The 26,289-nt window shown below is 41.8% G+C and overlaps 1 protein-coding gene across 2 annotated transcripts in view; it reads left to right on the forward strand.

Moving 5' to 3' along the window:
- LOC121013601 (guanine nucleotide-binding protein G(q) subunit alpha) overlaps positions 1 to 26,289 on the forward strand; it is a 322,834-nt gene that overhangs the window by 209,957 nt on the left and 86,588 nt on the right. For both annotated transcript variants that reach the window (XM_040449302.1, XM_040449301.1), the window contains exon 3: positions 8,861 to 9,015. In XM_040449302.1, the coding sequence (XP_040305236.1) occupies positions 8,861 to 9,015 (155 nt within the window). The remainder of the gene's footprint in view (positions 1 to 8,860; positions 9,016 to 26,289) is intronic.

Below are 26,289 nucleotides of genomic sequence, written 5' to 3' on the forward strand. Positions count from 1 at the left end.
AAAAGGAAAATGATAAGCAGAGAACTCAACAGAAGAATATTTATACGGAATTTATGGTGGTAGAGCCAAGAAAGAGATTGAGTCCTTTAAAAGAAAAAAGAATATTTTAAACAAGTATTTCCTCCACCAAGAAGGAATTCATTGTATTTTAGAATAGGCAGATACAGCCATTAGTGAAGCAAAATCAAAGGGAGAAATACATTTCCAGCAAATGTGTTTTAGGAAAGGCAGCATGCCTTATAGTCATTGATTGCCTTGGTGAACACGGTAATAGAGACTAAAAATAAAAATCTGTGATAAAAGAACAAGTTCAATAATGGGATAATAGGGGGGCCGGGGGGCCCAGTCGGCTAAGCATCGGGCTTCGGCTCAGGTCGTGATCTCACGGTTTGTGAGTTCGAGCCCCCACATCCTGCTCTTTGCTGGCAGCACAGAGCCTGCTTCAGATTCTCTCTTGCTCTCTCACTCTGTCTCTCTGCCCCTCTCCCTTTCTCAAAAATAAATAAACATTAAATAATAATAATAATGGGAGAATCAATTTGTAAAGTCTTAATGAAAGAATAATATGTGACAGTCTAATAAACTTTCTTGTTGAGTATTTTATTATTTGGGACATTTAAAAAAATTTTTTTTCAACGTTTATTTATTTTGGGGACAGAGAGAGACAGAGCATGAACGGGGGAGGGGCAGAGAGAGAGGGAGACACAGAATCGGAAACAGGCTCCAGGCTCTGAGCCATCAGCCCAGAGCCTGACGCGGGGCTCGAACTCCCGGACCGCGAGATCGTGACCTGGCTGAAGTCGGACGCTTAACCGACTGCGCCACCCAGGCGCCCCAAGGGACATTTTATTTCACACAGATTCTCTGCTTTGTCAGTGTCCAGTGCATTGCCTGACACATGATAAGTAAATGTTTGTTGAAATAATTACGGATGGCAATTATTTATTTATGGTAATTTTGAGATACCACAATATTTCACAGTAATTATAATTTTTTTTTTTTTTTAGGCATTTTACATTTCCTAACAGTCCTACAATGAGTTATTTTCCCATCTTCTAGATGGGAATACTGAGATTCAGGAAGCGTGAGTGACTGGACTAAAGACACAGGGCTGGTGTGTGAGAATTAAGACTGAAGTCTGGTTTGGTCTCAAAATTAAAATTCTTCCTCCTTCCACTCTGGTTCTCTGGATTACTCAGTGAAAAATTCAATAGTCTCCATATGATACTGGTGCAAAGAGGAACGTGGGTGCTTAGCAAAGGAAAAATCAGTAGATTCCTAGCTCTGAAGGATTCCACACACAGGATGTATAATCTTCGTCAGGGTCCTCAAAAGGCTGTGTCACAGGGGCACCTGGGTGGCCCAGTCGGTTGAGCGTCCGACTCTTGATTTCGGCTCGGGTCACGATCTCATGGTTTGTGGGATCAAACCCCACATTGGGCTCCATGCTGATAGCTCAGGGCCTGTGTGAGATTCTCTCTCTTGCTCTCTCTGCCTCTCCCCCACTTAAGCTTGCTCTTTCTCTCAAAAAAAAAAAAAAACAAGTTTGCATCATGTAGTAATTTGTAATTTTGTTGAGCAACGAGTTGAATCCTAAGTGTGGAGAGGCTCTTCTGTGGGAGTGAGTCATTTGCCACGTGAACCCAGCCGGCAGGAGCTCCGTGTGACTTTGCTGTCCTTTGTCATTTATGCGGTAATGGCCATAAAAAGATTCATCCACCACAACTGTGGCCTGTGTGCAATGCACCTTAATGAAGGTCAGCTCTTTAAGTTGTGATGAAGTCAGAGAAGGCGAAGTGGTCTAAGAAATGATAGCTGTCATCCAAGTTTTCTGTAGGAAATGTTATGCTGAGAGGTATTTACCAATTTGAGGACTCAGAGATCCAGGATTCAGTATGACCTCCAGAATAGAGCAAAGTAAGGCTTGGGTGACTTGCCCAATGTCACAGAAGCTAGTAGGTGCGTGCAGCGTGGTCTATGTGTTCTGTGCTATTTTTCCTTTTCTTTTGCTTTTTCCGTAACTGGTAGCTTTAGGTGTTAGGCTCTGCCTTTACGTATTTTAGGTGCATTCTGCCTCTTAAGCCTTCTAAGGTAAGTTCTATTTCTACCCTCATTTAACAGATTGGGAACCAGAGGTTTAAAAGTGTTAAATAGCGTGCCCAGGGTCCCCTCTGTTCACGCAGGGTGAAGGTGGGCTCACAACACAGCAATCTCATCCCAGGGTCCCTTATTTTACTCTGTGCTTCCTTAGAACAAAGGAAAATAAAACACAAAGCATGGGATGTTTTCCCCCCACACTTTATTTAGGAGTCTGCAGGTTTTTGTTTTGTTTTGTTTTGTTTTGTTTAGTTTTGTTTTTTAGAGTCAAATGTGAAAATGGAAATACGCACCAAGGAAAAACAAAAATGAGATGATTTGAGCCTTGGTTCAGAATTAAAACAGACTCTGACAGTGTTTCAGACTCTAATTCAGAGGTCTTTTGCTTGTGTTGGGCGCCCTTTCAAACAGAGCAGCCCTAATGAGCTGCTCAATGTTGTGTCTGAGAGCGTCCACAAATGTGGAAGTTACCATTTGGTTTTCTACTTCTGGGTTGTAGGAACCGGAATAAGTGCGACATTCTAGCCTAAAGCCACCCCCGAGCTGTTAATGGGTTTTTGAAAATCCTTCCAAAGTGATTATAAGGTCCTTTTTATGTCATCCGAAGGCTTGGCCTTTTGTGGGCAGGGCAAGACCCACGTTGGTGGGGAATCAGTTCCTCCTTCCCTTTGCCGAAGCCACCATGGAAATACCAACACGTCCAAGATTTACCTGAATTTTATGACCACCGAGTCGTGAAAACAAGACATTACCACATTGGCACATCTTGTGGTTTCCATGTGGTCTTTCCCTAGAATTCTGCCACAGTTCCTAAGAGGAGCTACTTCGTCTTCACAGAGTTCCGCTAAGGCTGGCCACCAGCTTGCTAAGAACACTGAAAGCGAGCATTCATCATTAAATATTTCCAGTGTGTTCCACTGTAACTTGGAATGAAATACAATTGTATTTTACATTCTGCTTGATGAACTCATACCTGTTTACTGTGTGCAGAGTTCCAAACGAGCGCAGTAGTCCTCTGTAATTGTTATTTATATTATTAGAAATGAATTCTTTTCTTTTCATCATAGTTAGGCTTTTTCATTTATAATTATTTAATTTTGTGTGATTGCTTGTGATTTTTACTATTATTCATGTTGGACATTTGGACAAATAGAAGAAAACAAATAGAGTTCCTATTCTCACATAGCAAAAGAATATTATTAACGCCTCCAGAATATTTTTTACAAAGGAAATTGAGAGGATTTACTTTCATTGGGGACACTTATAGAAGCAGTTTTAAGATTCTATGTGTATTTTGTAAAATGCTGTCATACTTTTAAATAACTTACGGAACTTCAGAGAAGGTTCTTACATAAATGCAAATTACGGTTGATTATATTTGGATGTCATTTTCCCAAACAGCAAGGGTGGAATTAAACAATGAAGTCTAAGAGACAGTAAAGGTGACTTCGAGATTCTGAAATGGGTCAAAGCCAAGTGGTGACCTGTGTTTTTTGAGAGTGATATTCTTTCATAGATGGTACACGTTGACTTCTGAGTTAGGGTTCATAGTTGAGACTAGTATTGGAACTTTCTCAGAGGGGGAGGTTAGTTTGAATTAAGAGTCAGCATGAAACTTCCTCACTAGACTGGTGTTTTCACAGTTAAGAGAGAGGGCCATGTTGATTTTGTCCTCTGAGCCTTTGTTCATTTCTTCCTCCTCCCTGGAAGCATCGTGCGTCTTTATCTCCACCTGACAGCTAAATCCTGTCTTCTCTCCGACATCGCGTTTGATCTCCTCTGTCGGTGGTGAGTTCTATTTGCTCAGTCCTTATGTAGCATTACTCGTGTACAGACTTACTGTGTTCTGTTCCTGAGGCGCTGGTTGGAAATAGTGAAATGCTGTTTCAGTACATGGTATGACATGCTCCTGGGTGCTGTATGCATCCTAGATGCATGTCCTCTATGTTTGTAGTCATATTACTTGTGGCCGGATGAGTCCTTGATTTGGTCTAGTGGCATCATGTTATAGACAAGGAAAATGAAGTTCTAAAAGAAAGAACTGGGCTTTCTCCTAAGGGTCATGGCCGGTTAGCGTTATGGGTAAAGCCAGGACTGGAAGATAGATGTCCTGGTTGCAAGATGGTGCAGTTTTTACTCTTCCTTCCTTGTATCCTTCATTCAGTAAATTTGTATTGAGCATCTCCCATGTGACAGGCACTCTGCCAGGTCCTGAGCAGTGCTGCGCGTATCTCACAACTTCTTCTGTGAACGGAGAGGAAGATACTAACAAATATCACACAAATAGATGTGCACCAGCCACCCCGATAAGTGTTGCTGAGGATTGTGCCCTTGTATGAGAGTAGTAACGGGTAATAGATTTCCTTGAGAAACTGACTTTGACCTGTAGGACCTGGCATTGTGTTTCTGTGTATTTTTTAAGCGCACTTAAATTAGACACATATTTGTTGTACGGGCCCCCAAAGAAATTAGAACCAATAAGCTACAGCCTGTTCCCTCATTGTATAGTCTAGAAGGGGGATAAGTCAAGACGTAACTATTGACATAAAGCAGAGTATAGAAGTTCTGTGGTGCAAAGGATGCAAAGATAACTTTTTTGGAGGCGAAGCAAATGGAAATAACTTCCGGGGGGAGAGGCAGCATAGGATACAGCCCTGGAACAAGAGCTAAAGAGAGGAAGAGGGAAGGCATTCCAATGGTGAGTGAAAGCAAGCAGAGGTAGCCTGAGATAAGAAATGACAGGTCTGGCAATAGAAAACGGTGTCATTTTACAGCAGCAGGCTCTTGTGGAAAGTCACAACTATACACTGTTGAGAATGTTGTCTTTTTTTTTAATGCCCTGGCAGTCAGCTGAAATTAAGGACGGACATGCAAATATTCCCTCTCGTTCCTACTCCTGGAGCACATAACCCTGTGCTTTGTTGGCCTGCCATCTGTATGAACCATTTCCCCCCACCCCCTGAAAGAATTACATCTGGTTCTCTAATTGCTCTATTACCTAGCTTTCCATTGGGGTCCAGTAAACATTTAATCATAATAGTGAAAAGTGGCTGGTGTGTTGAAGGTCTTTTCTCTGGCAGAAGCTAACTTCTCTAGATGCCAAAACAGAACTTCTTCCAAATGACAAGACTGGCCCAGTATAGTGAGTATCAAGGGCATTGAAGAAATAGTACGTATGCTAACTTGTGTTACCATGTAGCTTTTACCCCATTCAGAGTTTGGTCCCAACCATTTCTCCCTATGGATATATAAACGTTTGTCTAAATATTATTGTAGAAAAATACTGAAAATTACCTACTCATTAGCATGTGTTAACCAGTAACCAGCTACCGTGCTTTAGATTCTGTGCAGGACAGTGTTAGTGGTCAAGCTTATCAGGGAAGCCAATGAAAAAGCATCTTTTTTTTTTAATGCTTATTTATTTTTGAGAGAGAGGAGAGAGAGAGAGAGAGGGAGAGCGAGTCAGAGAGCGTGCAAGTGGGGGAGGGGCATAGAGAGAGGGAGGCACAGAATCCGAAGCACGTTCCAGGCTCTGAGCTGTCAGCACAGAGCCCAGTGTGGGGCTCGAACTGGTGAACCGTGAGATCATGACCTGAGCTCAAGTCGGAATGCTTAACCAACTGAGCCACCCAGAAGAGCATCTCTTGGAACATATGTTGCAGTTGAATGGCCCCTGATGTAGCTCAGTCACAGATATGTTTTATTTATCTTGTATAGTGTTGCCAAGACCTAAAATTAGGGCTATTTCACAGAAAAGCCTAGATTTTTTTTTTTTTTTTTGGCTTCCTTGAAAAATTGAAAGATCAGGCAACAATGGACCAACCTTGCCAATGGCAACAATTCGTTGGAGTTAAGGAGCAGCTGCCTTCTTTAATTAAGGAATATATTTGTGCCACAGTTCCCATTACTCCCTATTGCCTGTATCCGGCCCATTGAGTCATTTCCCTGGCTTTCTGGCCCTTAAGAACATCTGTCAGTGACATCTGCTTTGGAATGATTGTTGCCTCTGTGAGCCTCTTCTCTTTAGCTTCCCGTAACAATTCCTGGCCAGCAAGGCAATTAATTATGATCAGAACAACTAGCATCTGCGAGCTTTGTAGTCTGCAGTGGCCCTCAAACTTTTGCATGCATCAGAATCTTAAGACAGATTGTTGAGCCTCATTTCCAGAGTTTCAGATTCACAAGGTTTGAGGATCAGAGGGTTTGGATTTCTGTCAAATTCCCACGGAACGCTGATGGTGTGTGGACCAGCTTCTGAGAATCACTGAGCTATAGTACTAGAACACAACACAAAACAACATGAGGCTGGTGGGACAGTATATGTTCCCCACCAGAAATAAAATGTGGAAAGGTTAAGTAACTTACCCAGGGTCATAAGAAGAAGTAGAGTCAGATTGAAAACCCTGTCTTTAGAGTATATCCAGCAGGAAGCCATGTTGTAGATCCCTGCTTCTGCACCCAGCTGCCCCACAAGATCCCCAGAATCCTCTAGAGAACCCCGTAATGCACATGTAGCTGTAGGGGTTCTAATTTAAGATTATACCAAGGATGTGATCATTGTCCTATCTCCGGACACTGAGTTTGAACTTGCAGTGAGCACAGGCAGAGGCAAGGGTTGAAACCTGACTGTAGATCTCCCTGCAGAGGTATGAGACATACTTGCTGGGCAGGACCTGTGACTAAGGAAGGCTGAGGAACAGGACTCCAGGACTCCAGGCCGGCAAGATCGCTCGCTGCTGGGATAACAGAACAGATCGCCTGGACAGGGACTAGGTACAAAAGCAACTACAGGGATCTCTTTTCCAAGACTGGGGTCCAGAGCAGAGCTAGAACTTCTCGGTTACTAGATCTGTCAAGGTCAGAACAGAACTAACAAGAAAGGTAATTTCTTCAGTCTCGTCATTTTAGGCTTCTTAAAACCTTACTTAAGTCCAGATTAATCTAATGATATGGGGCCCTTCCCACTTGCAAGGGAAGGTGGGTAAAGTTGGGGAACCAGACAGGGTCTCACATGGATTAAACTGATTTTTTAAAAAAAATTTTTTTTTCAACGTTTATTTATTTTGGGGGCAGAGAGAGACAGAGCATGAACGGGGGAGGGGCAGAGAGAGAGGGAGACACAGAATCGGAAATAGGCTCCAGGCTCTGGTCAGCCCAGAGCCCGACGCGGGGCTCGAACTCCCGGACCGCGAGATCATGACCTGGCTGAAGTCGGACGCTTAACCGACTGCGCCACCCAGGCGCCCCTAAACTGATTTTTTTAAAAATGTATTAAAGCTCCATCTGCTTAAAACCCTTTGAAATGAATAATTAGGTCACCGTGTGATCATGATAAGCCATCCACTAACCTAGTTTGAAAGTTTGTATTTCTCCAAGTAAGAGTGTAAATGTATTATCAGCTACCTACCTCCAGTCTCCAAGACAGTTATATTTATATGTATGTATAATTTGCATACATATATTGATATAATGTAATTAAATGAATATACTATATATATATATATATATATATATATATATATATATATGGATGGATGGATGTGAGCAGGGTTTTTATTTTGACAGGGATTTTAGGCAGTGGTATATTCTGGGTTGACTGTACCACATTTTGATTTCACTCTTATTGAAAACATTTTTTGTTTTATTTTTGTTAAGATTTTATTATTTATTTTTGAGAGAGAGAAGAGAGAGAGTGTGAGCAGGGAGGGACAGAGAGAGGGAGACGCAGAATCCAAAGCAGGCTCCAGGCTCTGGGCTGTCTGCACAGAGCCTGATGCGGGGCTTGAACTCACGGACCATGAGATCATGACCTGAGCCGAAGTTGGAAGCCCAATCGACTAAGCCATTAGTCATTTTTGACTGAAAACATTTTCTTAAAATTTAAATGCTTTTATTTATTTTTGGAACAGAGAGGGAGAGAGAATGGAGGAGGGTCTGGCAGCAGGGGTGGGGGGCGGGGGACAGAGGATCCGAGCCGGGCTCTATGCTGACAGCTGGAGCTTACGAATAGCAAGATCATGACCTGAGCTGAAGTCAGGATGCCTAACCGACTGAGCCACCCAGGCGCCCCTCAAAAACCTTTTTAAAATCTCCTTACCTTTTTCCTACTAAATGTTGTAATGAAAATAACAAAGTCCTTTTTCCTTGTTAAAAAGTTGAATAGAATTCTCAATCTGATAATGTTGATAAGGCATGTATGAAATAAAGATTCTGGAAGTCAAGGTGTGTTGGAATGGAGGGGGAATGGTTACTGTGTTTCACATTAAATCATTGATAATAATTGTTCTTCTGGGGGTTTTATATCCTATCTTGAAAGGGAATGATAGAAATTCAACCTGATTAGCTGAAGAGTCTGATTAAGTTTATGCTAAGACGTAAACTCAAGGGCTGAGTGTATTATGTGTTTGATTATAATGAACTATAAATACAGAGGGCATAATTCTTCCTGTTCTTTGCTTTAGGATTATGATAATCACCAGAAATGATCATATGTGTAGCATGACATCCTCATTGTTCTGATGGGAAGCTGAACACTGTTTTCCTCTAATCAACATTATGTAGCCTCCAGGTTTACTGTAGAGGGAAAGATTTGGGACTGGATTCTCTGTAAGGAAAAAAGAAATGAAGCATTGCTTTTTGATAAACCAGGTTGAAAATGAGCACATGAAGGAAAACCTCAGTTGTGCGCAGTGTGACGTGCAAACCAAAGGCAGTTTTCAGTGACAGAGAGATTAAAACTGCTATATTTGTTTGTTTTCAACAGGCTCATGCACAATTAGTTCGAGAAGTCGATGTGGAGAAGGTGTCTGCTTTCGAGAATCCATATGTAGATGCAATAAAGAGTTTATGGAATGATCCTGGAATCCAGGAATGCTATGATAGACGACGAGAATATCAGTTGTCTGACTCTACCAAATAGTGAGTATTCATCAAGGAGGCCCCTTGGATCTTTCTCTTTAGTTTCGTGTGCTCTGCAGTGATAACTTCTGTATTCTTGCACTTGTATTCGGTATCTGCCTCAAACTCCAGTTAGGAAGTACAGATGTTAAACCTGTGCCAACCTCATACATTTAGACTCTTCTAAGGGACAGACTGGCATCGTGAGTCAAAGAGAGTATTTCTTGTACTGTTTTCCATTTGAAAACCAAACTGAAAACTCAAGGAATCTGAATTTACCCACCCATTGCTTCCACCAAATTGCAGACCAGCAATACTCAAACACATACTCCATTGTGATTTGAAATCCTGTAATGATAACTCTTCATACAAATTTCTGATCCTTTTGTCTTGTGCCAGAAAACACGTACACACATTAAAAACCCCAAACAAATACTCTCGATTATGCCTTCTCACACATCACACTTCCTAGTTTCTAGTTTCCAGACACAGAACCTTGACTGCTCTCGGGGAACCACTGTTATGTTGATGGACAGGTTTGCCTTTGCATGAAAATTGCGTGTGAGTCTAATTTTGCATGCATTCCAAAATTATTTGGTGAGCTGTCAATCAAAATCACGTGTCCTGGGAGAGCTTTGCATCCTAGAGAGATTTGTTAGTTCTCTAGATTAAATCTCGCCCAACAGAAAGAAAGTGAAGATCTGGCAATTGTTGGATTAATGTAATCAATGTAGTCAGCAATCTAGATAATCAGGCGCCTGAAAAATGGGCTTTTTGTAGTATTTAGCCAGATTTCTGTCTACATTAATTATGTTAACCCAGGCTTCGCTTCTTGGTGTTGGTTCCGGGCGGACAGAAGAATGGATGGAAAAAAGTCCACAGCCTCAGGCCAGTTCATATGAAGTGACCCACTGGATGAGAGCAGGACCCTGGGGAAAATGAGGAGCCCCAGAGGCTGGTTGGCATCACACATGGTGCCTGGAAGATCCAAGAGCTGATCAATTCTGTTTTCTCAATATAGTAGATCACGTGTCGACTTTGATTCTAGGCATTTGCGTAAGATCAGTTACGATTCAGGTCAGCCACAGAAATGTGGCCTGGTCACAGCAGTGCTTGTATTCCTATGGTAAATTTGCATCACGTAATTCTAGAGCGTGGCATAGAAGGCTCATGATCCCCATGTCTGTCGTGTTTTAACTAGTGTTAATCCCCTGGTGTGCCTGTGGAATGTGTGCTTTCCTCGTTCCTTATTTTCTCTTTCCTTCTTCCACACCTTCATCTCACTGCCCTTCTGTCGCTTCTCTTCCACTCGCTGCCTGCCTGCCTGCCTGCCTTCGCCCCTCGTCCTTCCTCCCTCCCGCCCTCCCTCTGGAACCTTTACTGTGTAAGTTTCTGTGAGTGCAGAGATGAGAGATGCAGTCAGCTCTTGTCTCTTCCAAATTCTGCCCCCTCAACCTTTGACCAGCTGTCTTTCTCTTACTTCCTGCCCCCTCTGTCCTTATGTTTGCTTTGCCATTTCAGATTTCATCTATCTCCCCATGGTGCTGTTGTGTTTTATCCCTTGTTCCCTGTTCCTGCCCAGTATGTCTCTTCCTATCTGCTTGCTTCCCCTCCACCCTCATCTGTTATTCTCGAGTTCTCCTGTCACTCCTCTCCACTTCTCACTGTGCTGCCGTGATGCCTCTCCTGACCCTTAGTGAGGAATGAATCCCCCGTTACCAAGTTCTTTTTACTAATAAATCCTCCAGTCTCTCATCGCATCTAACCCCGATCTGTTAACTTTTATCATAAATCCCGTCTCTCCCCCTTCTCACCTGTTCTAGTCTTTACCCATGTGTAACTTTTCTCCCTACAGAGAGGTCTTGCCATTAGGGCATCAGAGAAGCAGTGTCGAATGATTATGTGCTTGCCAAGGTCAGGGTTCCTCCTTAGGAAATGATTTTGCCTCTGCTCTGGGAATAGACCCTGTGAGTGATTTCCTGTGTGCACTGAGGACACCTGTATCAGCTGCTGCGCATATATTCTTGAGACAAGGCTCTACACGTGTCTGGTGACATTCCTTAGCTTAGATTTGTGGATTTCTAGACAGGTGCCCGTTAGTTAGTACAATAAGAGGACATGGCAACATCTGCTATTTTAAGGAAAGAGCTATTTAAGACCATTTCTTGAACCTCCTGTTAGCACTGTGATTTTGGGAAAGCCGCTGTCTGAGAATCCTGTTGTATAAGCTGCGTGAACCATAGAAACATGCCTTTGGACACATCCCTTATGCTGGAGTCAGACAGACATGTGGGGGCAGCTGGGGCAGGCTGATCTAAATTCCTTCAAATGATTATTCTTTAAACAGTTCTATTTTCCCCTAATGGCGATGTGGAGAAGCTGATTTTCTGAACTAGATACATAGATAGATAGATAGATAGATAGATAGATAGATAGATAGATAGATAGATGTGGGTTTATGTGTATGCACATACACCTAATTCTTTTTTAACCATATTTGTGTGCAGAAGTAAGAAAGTAAATTATCACAGATCCTTACATACCCACATTTCAGAATCTATCTCTTTAAAAAAAAATAGGACGTTTCCCCACATAGTAAATAATACTGTGTTACACCTAAAATTAATCGTCAGTCCTTTTTGTCATTATACCCAGTTCACAGTCCCACTTCCCAAATTCTTCCAAGATGTCCTATAGAGTAGGTCAGTTTCAGGACTACACGTTGCGTTGGTTTATATGTCCCTTAGGCTCTCGTGATCTAGTAGAGGCCTGTATGCTTTTCACTGGCATGTTGAAGAGATTAGCCTGATTGCCTTATGTAGTATGAATTAACTTGCTCCGTTGCCTCTTGAATTTACTGTAAGCTGGAAATTACATTTAAAGACTTGATTCGATTCAAGCTAATTGTGAGTAAATTGCATTTTAAGAGATGTTGTTTGCCCATCATGGGCGCAGCTAAGGCTCCCCACGGTATTAGGGTGCTGACGCCCTCCCTTATAAAGTTCTATTTTTCCTTTTGCCACCAAAAGCAATCTGTGTGGTGTTATTTTGTCACTGGGTGATCTCTCGTTCCCCATCAACTCTTCACTTAATGGCTTCCATTCCATTTGATAAGTCTTGTGTGATTTAATGCTTCCCTTAGGATTTGGAAAAGAGTACATTTTCTACTTTTATCATTTGGTCCACATTGGTATTCTTCTGTGAAATACAAGGCTGTTTCCTTGGCTGGTGCTATTTGATTATCTTTTAACAAATTTTCTACTAAAAAGTATATGTTTCCATCTTTTTGTTACAGTATCTTGTTCTATAGACTAAATAGATGGTGACCATACAACTTACCATTCCAGTGAGGACATTTTGAGAAGGAAGGGGTTGCTATTAATAGGCTGAAATAAAAGGCATAACCTGGGAATCCTGGTTAAGCAAGAACATTTGGTCAGTTTAGCTACATGAAACCTAGGGAGGCGTTTTGTATTTTGTTTGGGGTTTCCCCTCCGCTATTTATTTTCACTAGAAGACTGTTTACTTCAGGGGAAGTAGAACCAGGGTATTCCTACCAGTTATGTAAGGAGTTGTATGTGGAAACCTGAGTTAGCTGGCCCCGTGTTTCTGGTCTCTTCCCAAGACAAGTTAGTCCTCTTTATAGATTGGTGGCCAACAGCTTGGCTGGCCGGCCTTTAATCCCACCATGTCAGGAGCCCTGAGTATTAGAGACCCCTTTTTCTTCCCCAGTTAGGCTCGGGCACTTTTCCTTTCCCTCAGCTAGGAAAGCCCTCCCACCACAAAGATAGGACCTGTGGCTTTCGGGATTCACCCACCTGCCGCTTCATTTCACGTGTGTGTAGCCCGAGCGGATGCTCTGGGAACCACAGGAAGAACACTCAAAACCTTGGGGGCCCCATATCTTGAGCACCGTTGATTCCCAGTACTGACTTCATTTTCACAAAATAACTATGAAATAGAAATAATTCAAAATAATTCTTGACTCTGTATTCCAGATAGCCGTTACCTCTTTTCTGACATTTTTGTGTGCCCCCGACTGGCGTATTTTTAGTATTTGTATCTCCCTCCTATACTTCTTAAAGATTTTTCTGCATTGTTCTATCTTTACAATTAAACACCACCTCACTGGTGTTCTGGACGTGATTTCTTAAACAATATCATCACCTTCCGGAACTCTTCCAGAGCTCAGGACCACCTCTCTCGAGCAGTGTCTCCACTTGTGGTTCTTCAGTTTAGATTCAGGTGACACGTACAGATGTCATCTCTAGCAGTGTGAGAATCAGGGCCACGCACATCTGCTCAGAGTCGGCTGCATGACAGCTGTTGTCTCCAGGACCCTGCTGATGGCGAGAGTCTTGCCGGCCACATGCCAGGAATACTGAAGCAGAGGCCAAGCATGTCCTTATTCTTTCCTACGCGGTGAGCTCCTTTTCATCCTTCCAGACGCTGGTCAGTGGTCTGTTCTCTGAAAGTGTTGCCCAACACCAAAGATAGTGAGTCACTGTGTCCTGTGGGTTAGTACTTTGCACATCTCTTTCGTACCTGTTACCGTGTTTACTAAAGTGTCTCTCTCCTCAGAGCCTGACGGTGACTGCTCATGTTTGACCTTCACAGATGATCGTCCCATGAAATAATAGATGGGTAATTTTCCATTATTTCATTGACCATGATGTAGGTGCGGTCATGATGTAGGTGCCATTGTAGATGAACTGTGAAGTCAGAGCCGTGAAAGCATTCAAAGTTGTCTTTTCTTTATCTTCTGCTATTTTTGAAGGTCTGAGTTCTGGAAAGTTCTGTTATCATCGTAACTCCTGTTTGCTGAACACTTACTCTATGTTAGATTGTGTACTTCTGTACTGTATGTAGATTCTTACTATATGTTAGATTCCACATGCATTATTTCATTTAATCCTCAAAGCCGCCTAAAGTGGTAGATATTTCCTATCATCCCCACCAAACAGTAGAGAAAACCGGTTGTCAGAGAGGTTTAATAGCTTGGTTAAAGTCATACAGTTAGTAAGAGTAGGAGTAGGAGTCAAAATCACTTTTCTTCTTCTAAAGCCCCAGATCTTAATCACTGTGAAATACAGCTTTACAGAGGATGGATGGTTGAGAGAGAGATAGAAAATTGACTATAGTTAGATGAATAGATGATAGATTAATAGATAAATGTCTATGATGAGAGAAATCACTCACCATAGAAGATGCAAATTGTTCATTAATCTTTATAAATGTTGCCTATAGGTAGTTCCGTACATATGAGGTCAAGAAGGAAAATTATGTAGAGTTTACTGGAGAATAAACCCAGCAGGGTTTTGATTATCATCCAGAAAATCTACCCAGTTTAACAACATGTCAATTATTCATACACCGTGGAAGATGTTCTAAGTCACGGATAATTCAGAATTATTATTTCTTTATTTTAGCCTCTAGTCTTTTTTTAAAATATTTTTTTTGTGTTTATTTATTTTTGAGAGATGGGGGTTGGGGGGAGGTGAGAGAGGGGAAGAGAGAGAAGGAGACCGAGGATCTGAAGCAGGCCCTCTGACAACAGGAAGCCCAGTGCAGGGCTCAAACCCACAAACTGTGAGATCATGACCTGAGCCAAAGTCACTTAACTGACTGAGCCACCCAGGCGCCTCGTATTATAGCCTCACGTCTTAACCCTTTACCCCCATACTCTATCCATTAACTTTTTATTGGAGTTAAACTAGAGCCAGTAAGAAAGCTACAACAAAGTCATTTGAGCTTCCCTCTTTCTGCTTTGGTTAGCCAACTTACTGATCATAATAAACAGTGGGCAGGCAGCCCAGGAGCAAGGAAATGGGAAAGTCTAGGAGATGGATAAGCAGTTTTGGATAAGTTTGCAATTGACTTTCATTTGGTATATCCTTCTAATTTTATTGATCAAAAGAATAAATAGCACTCTAAGATGCTGGAGAGTTTTGTGAATTTTCTTATTAACTTTTTTGTTACTGATTAAAAAAAAAAGCCTGAGGGCTTTGAATGTCTTAGATAAAGAGCACAATAAACAGATGGCTGTAGGTTTACTCTTTTTTTTTTTTTTTTTTTCCTGGGGTTAACCATCTTTTTTTAATATACTGAGGCATCAGGTCAAATGAGTTCACTGCCTACAGTACTAAATCTCCATCACATTGGCACGTAGTGAGAGAAGTCCTCACACTGCAGGCTTTTGGCAAAGACTGCTCTGTGTTCACCTCAGAGACCAAATAATCCCTAATCTCGCCTTTCCTGAAGTTCCCTCCAAGGAGCTCAGCAGATCAGACACCTTCTTGAAATTTTCTGTAAATCCAAAACACATATGTAAATTGGCTTTTGGGCGTAAGTCACTGTTGGAGCTTACTTTTAACCTCATGCCTAAATTTTTAACTTAATTTAAAAATGTGTAAGGAGGGGCACCTGGGTGGCTCAGTCTGTTAAGCGTCCGACTCCGGCTCAGGTCATGGTCTCGCGGTCCGTGAGTTTGAGCCCCGCGTCGGGCTCTGTGCTGACAGCTCAGAGCCTGGAGCCTGTTTCAGATTCTGTGTCTCCCTCTCTCTCTGCCCCTCCCCCATTCATGCTCTGTCTCTCTCTGTCCCAAAAATAAATAAATGTTGAAAAAAAAATTTAAATTCTGAAATCCTGTGATCTATTACAGTAGACTGCCTTTATCTGAGAAACCATTATCCTATGCAGTCAAGTGAAAACCTGGCACCCCCAAATTTACCTGAGAATGGAATGAACAAAGATTATTCTCTACATGGTTAAATTACTAAAAATGCCATCTTGAGCCCAGAAGAGGGCATGGATATTGAATATGTTTGCTCTTTTTGAAAAGACCAACAATAATATGTCATTTTTTTTCACTTGAGGGACATATTTACTTCTATTTTTGTTCTGTTTTGTCATCTAATGAGCCGTATCTCCTAATAACCTTTTGCAAGAATAAAACAAACAAAACAAACAAAATTTTTGTCTTCCACAGTGAACTGATGATTCTAAGATGCGGGTCTTTATTATTCCTTTTTTAGAACCCTTGGCACTTCAGAGATGCTAAGATAAGACTTGGCTATGCTTTACACTCTAACCTTCATTACTGCGATGTAATAGGGAAAGGGCACCTGTCTGCCATTCGTTCACCCCGCCTGAAGGGCATAGCGGGTGCGAGTGACATGCTTCATATGTCAGCTTGCTGCCCGCTCACGCTTTGGCACAGCATCTTCAGCTTCTGTAGTTCGGCCTCTTCTCCACAGTCTCCCTGGGACGGCACTGTCCCCAGTTGAAACCAGGAATGTTGTTACTACCGAACAGGGATTGGCAAACCCACAGGTCAAATTCAGCCTGCTGCCTGTTTGTTTTTTTTTTTTTTATATAAATAAAGTTTTATTGGAACACAACCACGCTCATTTGCTTATGTATTACCTATAGCTGGTTTTGCGCCCATTGGCAGAGTTAAATAATTGTAACAGAGACTGTATGGCCCACAAAGCCTAGAATATTTACTGTCTGATTTTTACCACCGCCTGCCCCCCTCTCCCCCCACAACTCAAATGGCAGATATCTCTTAGAGAAGACTGAATGTTTACAGGCAACTGGTATTCTGCGTCCACTTGCGTTTAGATAGAACTTACCTTAGGGCCCCTGTCCTCTGAATTAACCCAAAGCTAAATTTCAGAATACTGAGAGAATGGATGGCTTGTATTCCTTCCGCAGTACTCAGTAAGTGCTGCTTTGCACAACAAAACTTGATAGGAAGTGGGCATCGGAGAACCCTATGTCATATTCCCTGTCAGTACCTCTACAATGCCATGTAAACAGCGTCTAGTACCAAAGATGCTATGAATGACCAGAAATGTTCATTGAGTTGATTTGACTCTGAGAGCCAGGATTGTGTCTTACACATCTTGCCTTTTGCCCATTGTCGTACCTGGAACAGCTGGTTAAGGAGAGTGTGATAGGTTTAACCATCAGTGGATCCAAGGGTAGAATTGACAGCCTTTTGTAATAGAACAGGTACCTGAGCAGAAGACAACTCTAGCTTCAGTCACAAGTGAGCTCTGGAAACTTGCTCTCTCCATGTAACCCTTTAGGTCATTTGGGTCCCTTTATTTTGACTCCTGCCTGCCAAGCAGTCTTTTAACTCTGACTGGATGACCCTGATGCTGCATTATCACTATGGCATCTTTTTTTTTTTTTTTTTAATTTTTTTTTTCAACGTTTATTTATTTTTGGGACAGAGAGAGACAGAGCATGAACGGGCGAGGGGCAGAGAGAGAGGGAGACACAGAATCGGAAACAGGCTCCAGGCTCTGAGCCATCAGCCCAGAGCCCGACGCGGGGCTCGAACTCACGGACCGCGAGATCGTGACCTGGCTGAAGTCAGACGCTTAACCGACTGCGCCACCCAGGCGCCCCTATGGCATCTTGATTTAAAGTAATGAGTTGAATTTTGATCTGTAATTAGTGCAATTAGTTGACTATGACCAGCTCCTCAGACCTGATCATCCTTATCAGAATGAAAGTTCTGATCTTACAGAACCAACATCCAACCAAGTCAAGGGGACGTGACACTGAGATACCTACTTTAATCAGTAGTGTTTTTTCTCATGACTGACGCTTGCCTACAACCACTGGAGCCTCTAGTTATTTAAAATTTTTTTAATGTTTATTTATTTATTTTTGAGACAGAGAGAGACAGAGCATGAGCAGGGGAGGAGCAGAGAGAGAGGGAGACACAGAATCCGAAGCAGGCTCCAGGTTTTGAGCTGTCAGCACAGAGCCCGACGCAGGGCTCGAACTCGCGGACTGTGAGGTCCTGACCTGAGCTGAAGTCGGGCGCCCAACCGACTGAGCCACCCAGGCGCCCCTGCCTTATAGTGTAGTTATTTAAAGCACATTCATCTCCATTGCCAGACTACAAGCTTCTTGAGGACAGGACTCACATCTTTTTTTTTTTTTTTTTTTTATTTTATGGTTGGCACTCCATGTTTGCACAGTACCTAGCTTTCAGTGTAGACTTTCGGAGAAAGTAATTGGATGAATGACTGAATAGTAAGAAAGTAAGTAACTTCTGGGTTTTCCTAATTTCTTCCCATCTTTCTTTTCTCTTCGTTTCTGCCTACCCAAATCTCATTTTGTCTGATCAGTGTAACTCATCCCCCACATCTCCTCCACACTATTCTCTAGTGACTACAGTTCATAATCATCTCTCCTTCCTTATTGCCTTCATAGTTAGCAGCTCACAATTTGGTACTTAATTATTTCTTAATTGATTCATCTGTGCTATCTTAGCTTCCCAGGTAGCCTCCTGTCCCTCAAGGCAAAGGATATATATATCTTAAGTATTTTGTACCAGCTCCCTGTGCCAGCCCCCCATCCTCTGGCACACACAGAGTGCATTAGCTTTAACATAACAGATTTTCAATAAGTTTGTGTAAATTAACTGAATTAAGCACTGTCGTTACATTTCAGGACAAGCAGGCAAGGATAAAGTGCAGTTTTCTGATGCTTCTTGAATTGCTTTGTTTTACTTTTTTTCTTATTTATTTATTTATTTATTTATTTATTTATTTATCTTGAGAGAGACGGGTAGAAGGAGAGAATCCCAAGCAGGCTCTGCGCTGTCAGCACAGAGCCTGATGTGGGGCTTGATCCCACGAATGGTGAGATCATGACCTGAGCCAAAAGCAGGAGTCCGATGCTTAACTGAGCCTCCCAGGCACCCCTCTTGATATGTTTTAGAAGCGTAAAAATTTTGTCAGAATTAGTCAGCAGCTTTGAAAGTTACCACATAAAAGGCAAATAAATTAACAAAGCAGAAAGCCAGACCAGCAAATTGAAAAAGGCCTCTTCCTTCCCTTTTCTCTTTCTCTTCTTCTCTCTTTTCTCATCTTGCTTTTGCTTTTAATTATAAGATCGATTTTTTTTTTTTCCAACGTTTATTTATTTTTGGGACAGAGAGAGACAGAGCGTGAACGGGGGAGGGGCAGAGAGAGAGGGAGACACAGAATCGGAAACAGGCTCCAGGCTCTGAGCCATCAGCCCAGAGCCTGACGCGGGGCTCGAACTCACGGACCGCGAGATCGTGACCTGGCTGAAGTCGGACGCTTAACCGACTGCGCCACCCAGGCGCCCCAAGATCGATTTATTTGAGCAACAGACTGAAAAATCTATCTCCATGACCCAAGCAGACGCACAAGTTGCCTGGCCCATTTTCCATTTGACATCGATGGGCTCTTTACTTGAAGCATTCGTATCAACTAACCATATATAAGATTCCTAAGAACCTGAAACTATTTAACAGATGCAGCGATAAGATCTTTTTATGAGACACTTAATTTACTTTTACAAATCTGCTTTCCTGAATCGGTTTAGTTCTTTGGCCAAGGATAATTGAAATGCATGATTTCTTAGACTTCTCTTTTATCCCCCAGAATATTCTCCCTTGAGTTGTTTTCATAAACCATAAGGATATCACCTACTTGCTACCACTGGGTGATCTTTGTTTTAAATCTGTAATTTTGTACTGAAAACAAATAACTTCTTAGGACCCAAGTCCCCGTGATACATGCTGCCCTTCCTTGAACGCTGATCATGGTGTGCTAGGTGTTAAAAATGAAGGAGGAAAGTTGGTTTGCCCCCCACAAAATGAGCTCTTCACGGGATGGGAGCGTTTGCGTAATGAGTAATCCTGTGCAGCTAACCAGCCTAACCAGATGACCAGGCAGGTTCCTTTCTGCAACAAGACCTGCCAGATGCAGGAGGTTGGGCACCAGACCCTGTACTTGACTGCCCCCAGCGACTGGCAGTTTCGCAGAACTGTTACTTCCCTCCATGTTGTTCTTTGAATGTTTGCTTTGACTGTCTTTTTTATTTTTTGCCTTCGAGCCCCTGTGGTCACATGGTGCCTGTACGGGAATCACGTGTTCCTGGTTTTCTCCTTAGCTTCAGCTGCTTTGGACAGTGTCAAAGAAGATCTCCTGGCGTGATCTAGCTTTGAACTCCCCTCAGACTGTTCCTCTTACAATGAGGCCTTCTTAGGTTTTTTGATGAAGCCGACCTAGTTTTTCTAACCTTCTTTTCAATAATTAAAAATGTGAAATTCTACCCAGAGCCATTTTCTGTGCCAGAACTTCCTTTTAATGTCTGACTTGAGCTGCAAATCTGTCATAAATGCAGCCTGTTGAGAGCAGACCCTTCCACGGGAATTGAAGGATGCGGGCACATATGCGCAGCACCAGCCCATAGCAGGTTAACTACTCCGAGGAGCTATTCATCTATCTTACTATGTTTGGTTGGATTTATACCAAATGTCAGAGATTTCTTTTTTCACTTACCACCCACAGGTATTCCCCCTTTTGGTGTAATTGCTGAGGGTTGTATGCCTGTAACTTACTACATTTTTTTTTTTTTAACCACAGCTGTAATGTGATATAGTTTACCTGCTGAGTCATCTCTGAATTTTATTCATGTTTCTTGCCTTTAAAAAAAGCCACTTAATTTCCAATTTCTTTTCAATTACCCTTCCAGTCATAGGTGGTGGGTTTTTTTCTCTTCGATTTTAAAAAGATGTTTCTGTCAAAAACAGGCTCTCATTACATGTCAGATTGGAGCATAAATTAAATGGGAAGGTGAACTCAAAACTGTTATTGACAACCTATTGTCAAAAAAGAGGAATAATTGGCATTTTTTTTTTAAAAAACATTCAAGAGAGAAAATGCCATAATTATTTTGATTGGAGCTTTTATTTTAGGGACAGTTAAGCTTTTCTCCTATATGTTTAATCATTTAAAGTAATTACATCCTATTTCTGAATTTCTTATTTTTTTTGTAGCCAGAGGTGACCCTGAAGTTAAATATATAAAGAATTTAGCAGCTACAAGGTGTGATGATAAACTAATGGGCATGATTTCCTTAATCAAATCACTCATACTACAGAAGGGTGCTTTGTGGATAATCACCAAGGATTAGAGACAGTTCAAACAAGTTCCCAGAAAATGACTCTGTCCAAAATATGTGAATGTTCATTCTATCCCTAACAAACTTCACCATTTTGCCTCTTCGTATAACCCTTTTCTTGACACAAGTAGGTAAACTTCTTGAAGGCAGGGATTATGTCCTGGAAATCTCCTGGCCTTAGCACCTATGAGAATGTCATGGTCAAAATGTATCAGTGATTTCTAGATGACCCTGCATTTTTCTCATGGTAGGAAAGAAACTATTGAAATTTTACTACATGAGTTTTCTTATTGCCTTGTTTTTCACTGAAAACCATCAGAAACCCGTTTCTTCCATTAAGGAGAGTGTGTGAGAATTTTCTGTCTGTAAAGGACCACTCCTTCCATTTGCCCAGGGTTAGAGGGAATTCCAAGGCCTGAAAGCTTGATATTGACAAGCATAAAGCAGATATACAAATTATATCATTCTCTGGCCAGGACCTAGAGAGGAGCAGGAAGTACAGCTGCTAAATGAAATTAAATAGATGATGCCTTTCCTTTCTGTCTTGTCTCTACATTCGTCAGAGGCATTTAAATTCAAAATTTAGTTCTTACGTAATGCAGGCGAGTAAGATCCCAGCCAGGTAATTACATAGGTAGCTAACAACCCCCTTACTCCTGTGTTTTCTCCTAAAAGGTGTAACTCGCTGTTCTAACCACTACAGCATTTTCCACCAAATTGTTTCAGTTTGTCACCTGTTGAGCCCCTGCTGCTGTGTCTAGTCCTTCGACTAAGTGTTGGTGACCAGACACGAACAAAGGTAGTCACGGTCCCTGATCGCACTGAGTGTGAGAACCCTGGTGGCACAAACACGCGTGGAAAAATAGTGAGGACTTTTTTTTTTTTAATCACTTACCAAGTTATCAATTAGAAATATCTCAAAGCGATGACAAGTTATTGGATGGATGGATGGGAGTAAGGTGAGTTTTATCAACTAAACCTCCCATGTTCTAGCACTCTTGCATATGTCTTGTCTCCTAGACAGTTAAAGAAGTCCCATGTATACCATGGGAGATCTGTCTCCCTGACATCAGGAGAGAGCTCCTGCCAGCCACTTGTTACACATACATTGCCTTGGAAATGTACCTTGTGCCTGTTACCATAGCAACACCCTGAGAATGACCTCAGCAGCCGCTCAGAATCATTCCTACAAAACAAATTACAGCTATAATTAACTTTCTGAATTTACTCTGCAATATAAATTTGTTCAGACCTCAGTGTTTCTTTGTAAAAGGTTAAATGAATGGAATAATCCACCGTGAACCTCTTCCCCCGCACCCCCCGCCCCCTGCCCAACCGGCATATTCCACCCAAGTGTTTCTTCAGAATATGAGATGCTTCAATGTAAAGCACAGTTCAGTTCAGAGACTCTTCTATTACCTTCCCTCACAATGTGTCAAGAATCAACACATGAGGATGTGCTGGTCCCTTCTGCTCTGTAACCCCATTTCTAAAGGAACAGAGTGGCTTTTTCCCCTAAGCAGACGTGAAATGCAGAAAGTGCTGTGAGCCCAGAGCCAAGGGGGCACATGGGTGGGGCTTACACAGGAGCAAGCTCTCCTCATTGGCCCACTCCTGGCAGTGAAAACTGCAGGTCTTTTTTTTTTTTTTTTTTTTATGTTTATTTATTTTGAGAGATCAAGAGAGATCATGACCTGAGCTGAAATCAAGAGTCGGACATTTGGGGGCGCCTGGGTGGCTCAGTCAGTTAAGTGTCCAGCTTCGGCTCAGGTCATGATCTCACAGTCTGTGAGTTCGAGCCCTGCGTCGGGCTCTGTGCTGACAGCTCAGAGCCTGGAGCCCGTTTCGGATTCTGTGTCTCCCTCTCTCTCTCTGCCCCTCCCCCACTCATGCTCTGTCTCTCTCTGTCTCAGAAATAAACATTAAAAAAAATTTTTTTAATAAAAAAATAGAAAAAAAAGTCAGACATTTAACGGACTGAGCCATCCAGGCGCCCTGGAAACTGCGGGTCTTGGTTGCATACATATTTTGCCTGTTTCACTGTCCACAATGCATCTTCAGTCCTTCTCCACCACCCAACGGAGGCAAAGCCAAAAGAATGTCAAGCGAGAAGTGCAGTTCATTTAGTCAGAAATGTATGGAGCATCTTCAGTAGTTATTTCCTTGCTCTTGCCACCTGGGCAGTGAACAGACGGAACCCAGTGTGGCAAGCAGCAAGTAAGTGCTCAGTCTAAGTTTGTTATGAGGTGGTTGTTACTTTCTGTGAACTATACTGATAGTGAAAAGGAGCAAAAGAGGGGCGCCTGGGTGGCTCAGTCGGTTGAGCGTCCGACTTCGGCTCAGGTCATGATCTCGGGTTCATGCGTTCAAACCCCCGCATTGAGCTCTCGCTGCCGTCAGCACAGAGTCTGCCTCAGATCCTCTGTCCCCCCCCCCTCTCTATGCCTCTCCCCAGCTCGCGGGTCCTCTCTCAAAAATAAATAAACCTTTATAAAAAAAGAGAAAAGGAGCAAAAGAAAGATAAAGAAGGAAAATTACTCTTGCAAGTATGAATGCTTTAGATACTCAGCTAGTGTTTTAGTAGTGCCCTTGGTTCACAGAGACACCCCGTGGGCAATATTTTTAGGGCAGTCAGTAAGTTCTTTTACGTGCCTTTTTTGGTTGCGGAATCAGTACCCTGATTCTGTCTTTGCCCCATCATGTGCAGTGTGATAGATAATTTCCCACTTCATGTGATGATACTTTAAATTCTCCTGTGCAAATACACATTTGTGTTTAAAAGTGGAGTGGCAACGAGTAGCCCGTTTAGTACTTTGAGAATCAGAAAGCCATGATTTCTCTTTACTGCGGGGACATGACAGTACCTTATGTACAAGAATTAGCCACCCTCCATTTGACCTCTGTGAATTGTATTAAGTGAGTAGAAATAGTTTATTGGGTAGCATATTTCTGAGCCAGCTTGCCAATGTAATTCTCTGAATTGATTTTTATAGATGGTAGTTAAATAAATGATGGTCTTGTGGGTTTCAGAATGTACATTCAAGTTTTTCAAGTCATGTGGTTGGTAAATCAGAAAACTCCATCTCTACTGACTAGCCAACTGATTTTGCATTTATAGTGTGATGAGCTGGTTTATCTGTAGAATGAGATATAAACCAGCTTCCAAAACATGGCTTGTTAACCCCATCAGATACCTCCAAGGCCATGCCAAGATACTGACTAAAATTCTGGATCCCGTCCATTTTTCTTCCTGTCCCCCACACCAGTATTGTCTCAGCCTTCCTGTCTTCATCCTCCGGCCATTTTTATAATAATTGAAGATATGAGGCTGGTTTCTATCAGTCAGTAGAGAGCTAATTGCCAGCTAGAGAATCATTGATGTGTTGTGGGTAAGGCCACTAGAATACTAATTACTTAGTTGCTTTGCATTAGGAATTTCCAAGATGATCCTTTTTTGTCTCAAACCATTGATATGCCTCCAAAAGAGCAGTTCTTTTATTTCTTTGTTGAAGTCTCTTAGCTCTACTATTTTTAATGATGCATCGATCTTGGCGAATTAATGGAATATTTCTTGTCAACAAGCAGTTTCAAATTCAATAATATAATTAATATGGAAACACCACTGGTAACAGTGGTATTTAAATAATGGTAAAACTAGGGGCGCCTGGGTGGCGCAGTCGGTTGAGCGTCCGACTTCAGCCAGGTCACGATCTCACGGTCCGTGAGTTCGAGCCCCGCGTCAGGCTCTGGGCTGATGGCTCAGAGCTTGGAGCCTGCTTCGGATTCTGTGTCTCCCTCTCTCTCTGCCCCTCCCCCGTTCATGCTCTGTCTCTCTCTGTCCCAAAAATAAATAAACGTTGAAAAAAAATTTTTTTTTAAAAATAAATAATGGTAAAACTAAATACCATCAGAGGAAAACCATCTATCCATCCCAAAAATATTCATATAAGACTATCTGCCAGGCAGTCTTTTAGGTACTAAGGCAGGTATAGCGATGTGTGAGACAGAATCCTTTCCCTACATAGGACATGTCAGCTGAGTGTTCACTTGGTGATTTATAACACACTCTGCACCAGACATCTCATGTTGTGTATGTCAAAACTTACTGTCTTGTTTGTGGGCGTAAAGGTGCTATGATTGTAATCCCTTCTCATTCAGTGAATGGGGCCATCTGTTCTTTAAATCTTGTTTACTTTTGAGTTACTGTGCGTCTACACTTGTGTAGTTACGTGCTTGAAACCGTATCTGTGCCCGCCCATCCTTTCCAGGGCCAAGGAGAGTAGCAAGTCTTTGAAATCATTAGGGTGCCATGCAGACCAGTCCTTTTCACCAGTTGGCTAATTATATCAAATCATGTCATTCTCAGAGTTGCAAAATATTTTTTTTTTTTTTTGCAACTTGAGAGAACGAAAAGTAAATGGAACATAAAATTTTTCAAGTGACAAAATTACTCTGATGGAGAACATATGTGTGGTTGCCAGACTTAGGAGAGGTAGCACACAGGACACTTTCTTTGCGGTTGGCAGAACAATTCTGTATCCTGATTGTGTTGGGGATTGTATGAATCTCTACATGTGATAAAATGTCATAGAACTATACACTTCCCCCCCCCAAAAAATGTGTGTGTTTAAGAACTGGTGAAATCTAGGGGTTGCCTGGGTGGCTCATTCAGTTAAGCGTCTGACTCTTGATCTCAGCTCATGTCTTGATCACAGTGTCATGAGTTCAAACCCCGCGTTGGGCTCTACCCTGGGTGTGGAGCCTACTTAAAAGAAAGAAAAAAAGAAAGAATTGGTGAAATCTAAATAAGGTCTGTAGTTAAGTTAATAGTATTGGATGGATATCAGTTTTCTGGTTTTGATAGTATGTTGTCATTATGTAAGTTGTTATTATTGGGGAAAGCTGGGTGAAGGGTACAGGGGGAATTTTCTGTGATAATTTTGTGACATCTTGTAAGTCTAAAATTATTTCAAAATGAAAAGCTTTTTTTTTTTTTTTAAGGAATAGAGAAGTATCATATAAGCAGATAAATTTAAAGCTTAGGTGTGATGACTCTGAACACTGGAAATATCTGACCTTAGACATTGTTACCTCAGTAACCAGAAATCTCAAATCTTGTGGCTTCACATTAATTACATATGACTTCAGCTTTGGACAGAATTTAAGACATGGTATGCTGCTGTACTCTCTTAAGGGAATGAGGAAATACATTCCAGGAAAAGACTGATGTTCTGCAAAAAGGCCAACGTATATATATATTTATTTATTTATAAAAATATAAATATAAATATAAATATAAATATAAATATAAATATAAATATAAATATAAATATA

The sequence above is a fragment of the Herpailurus yagouaroundi genome, unplaced genomic scaffold, assembly GCF_014898765.1.
Source record: "Herpailurus yagouaroundi ecotype Mexico unplaced genomic scaffold, PumYag 199, whole genome shotgun sequence".
Classification (NCBI taxonomy): Eukaryota; Metazoa; Chordata; class Mammalia; order Carnivora; family Felidae; genus Herpailurus; species Herpailurus yagouaroundi.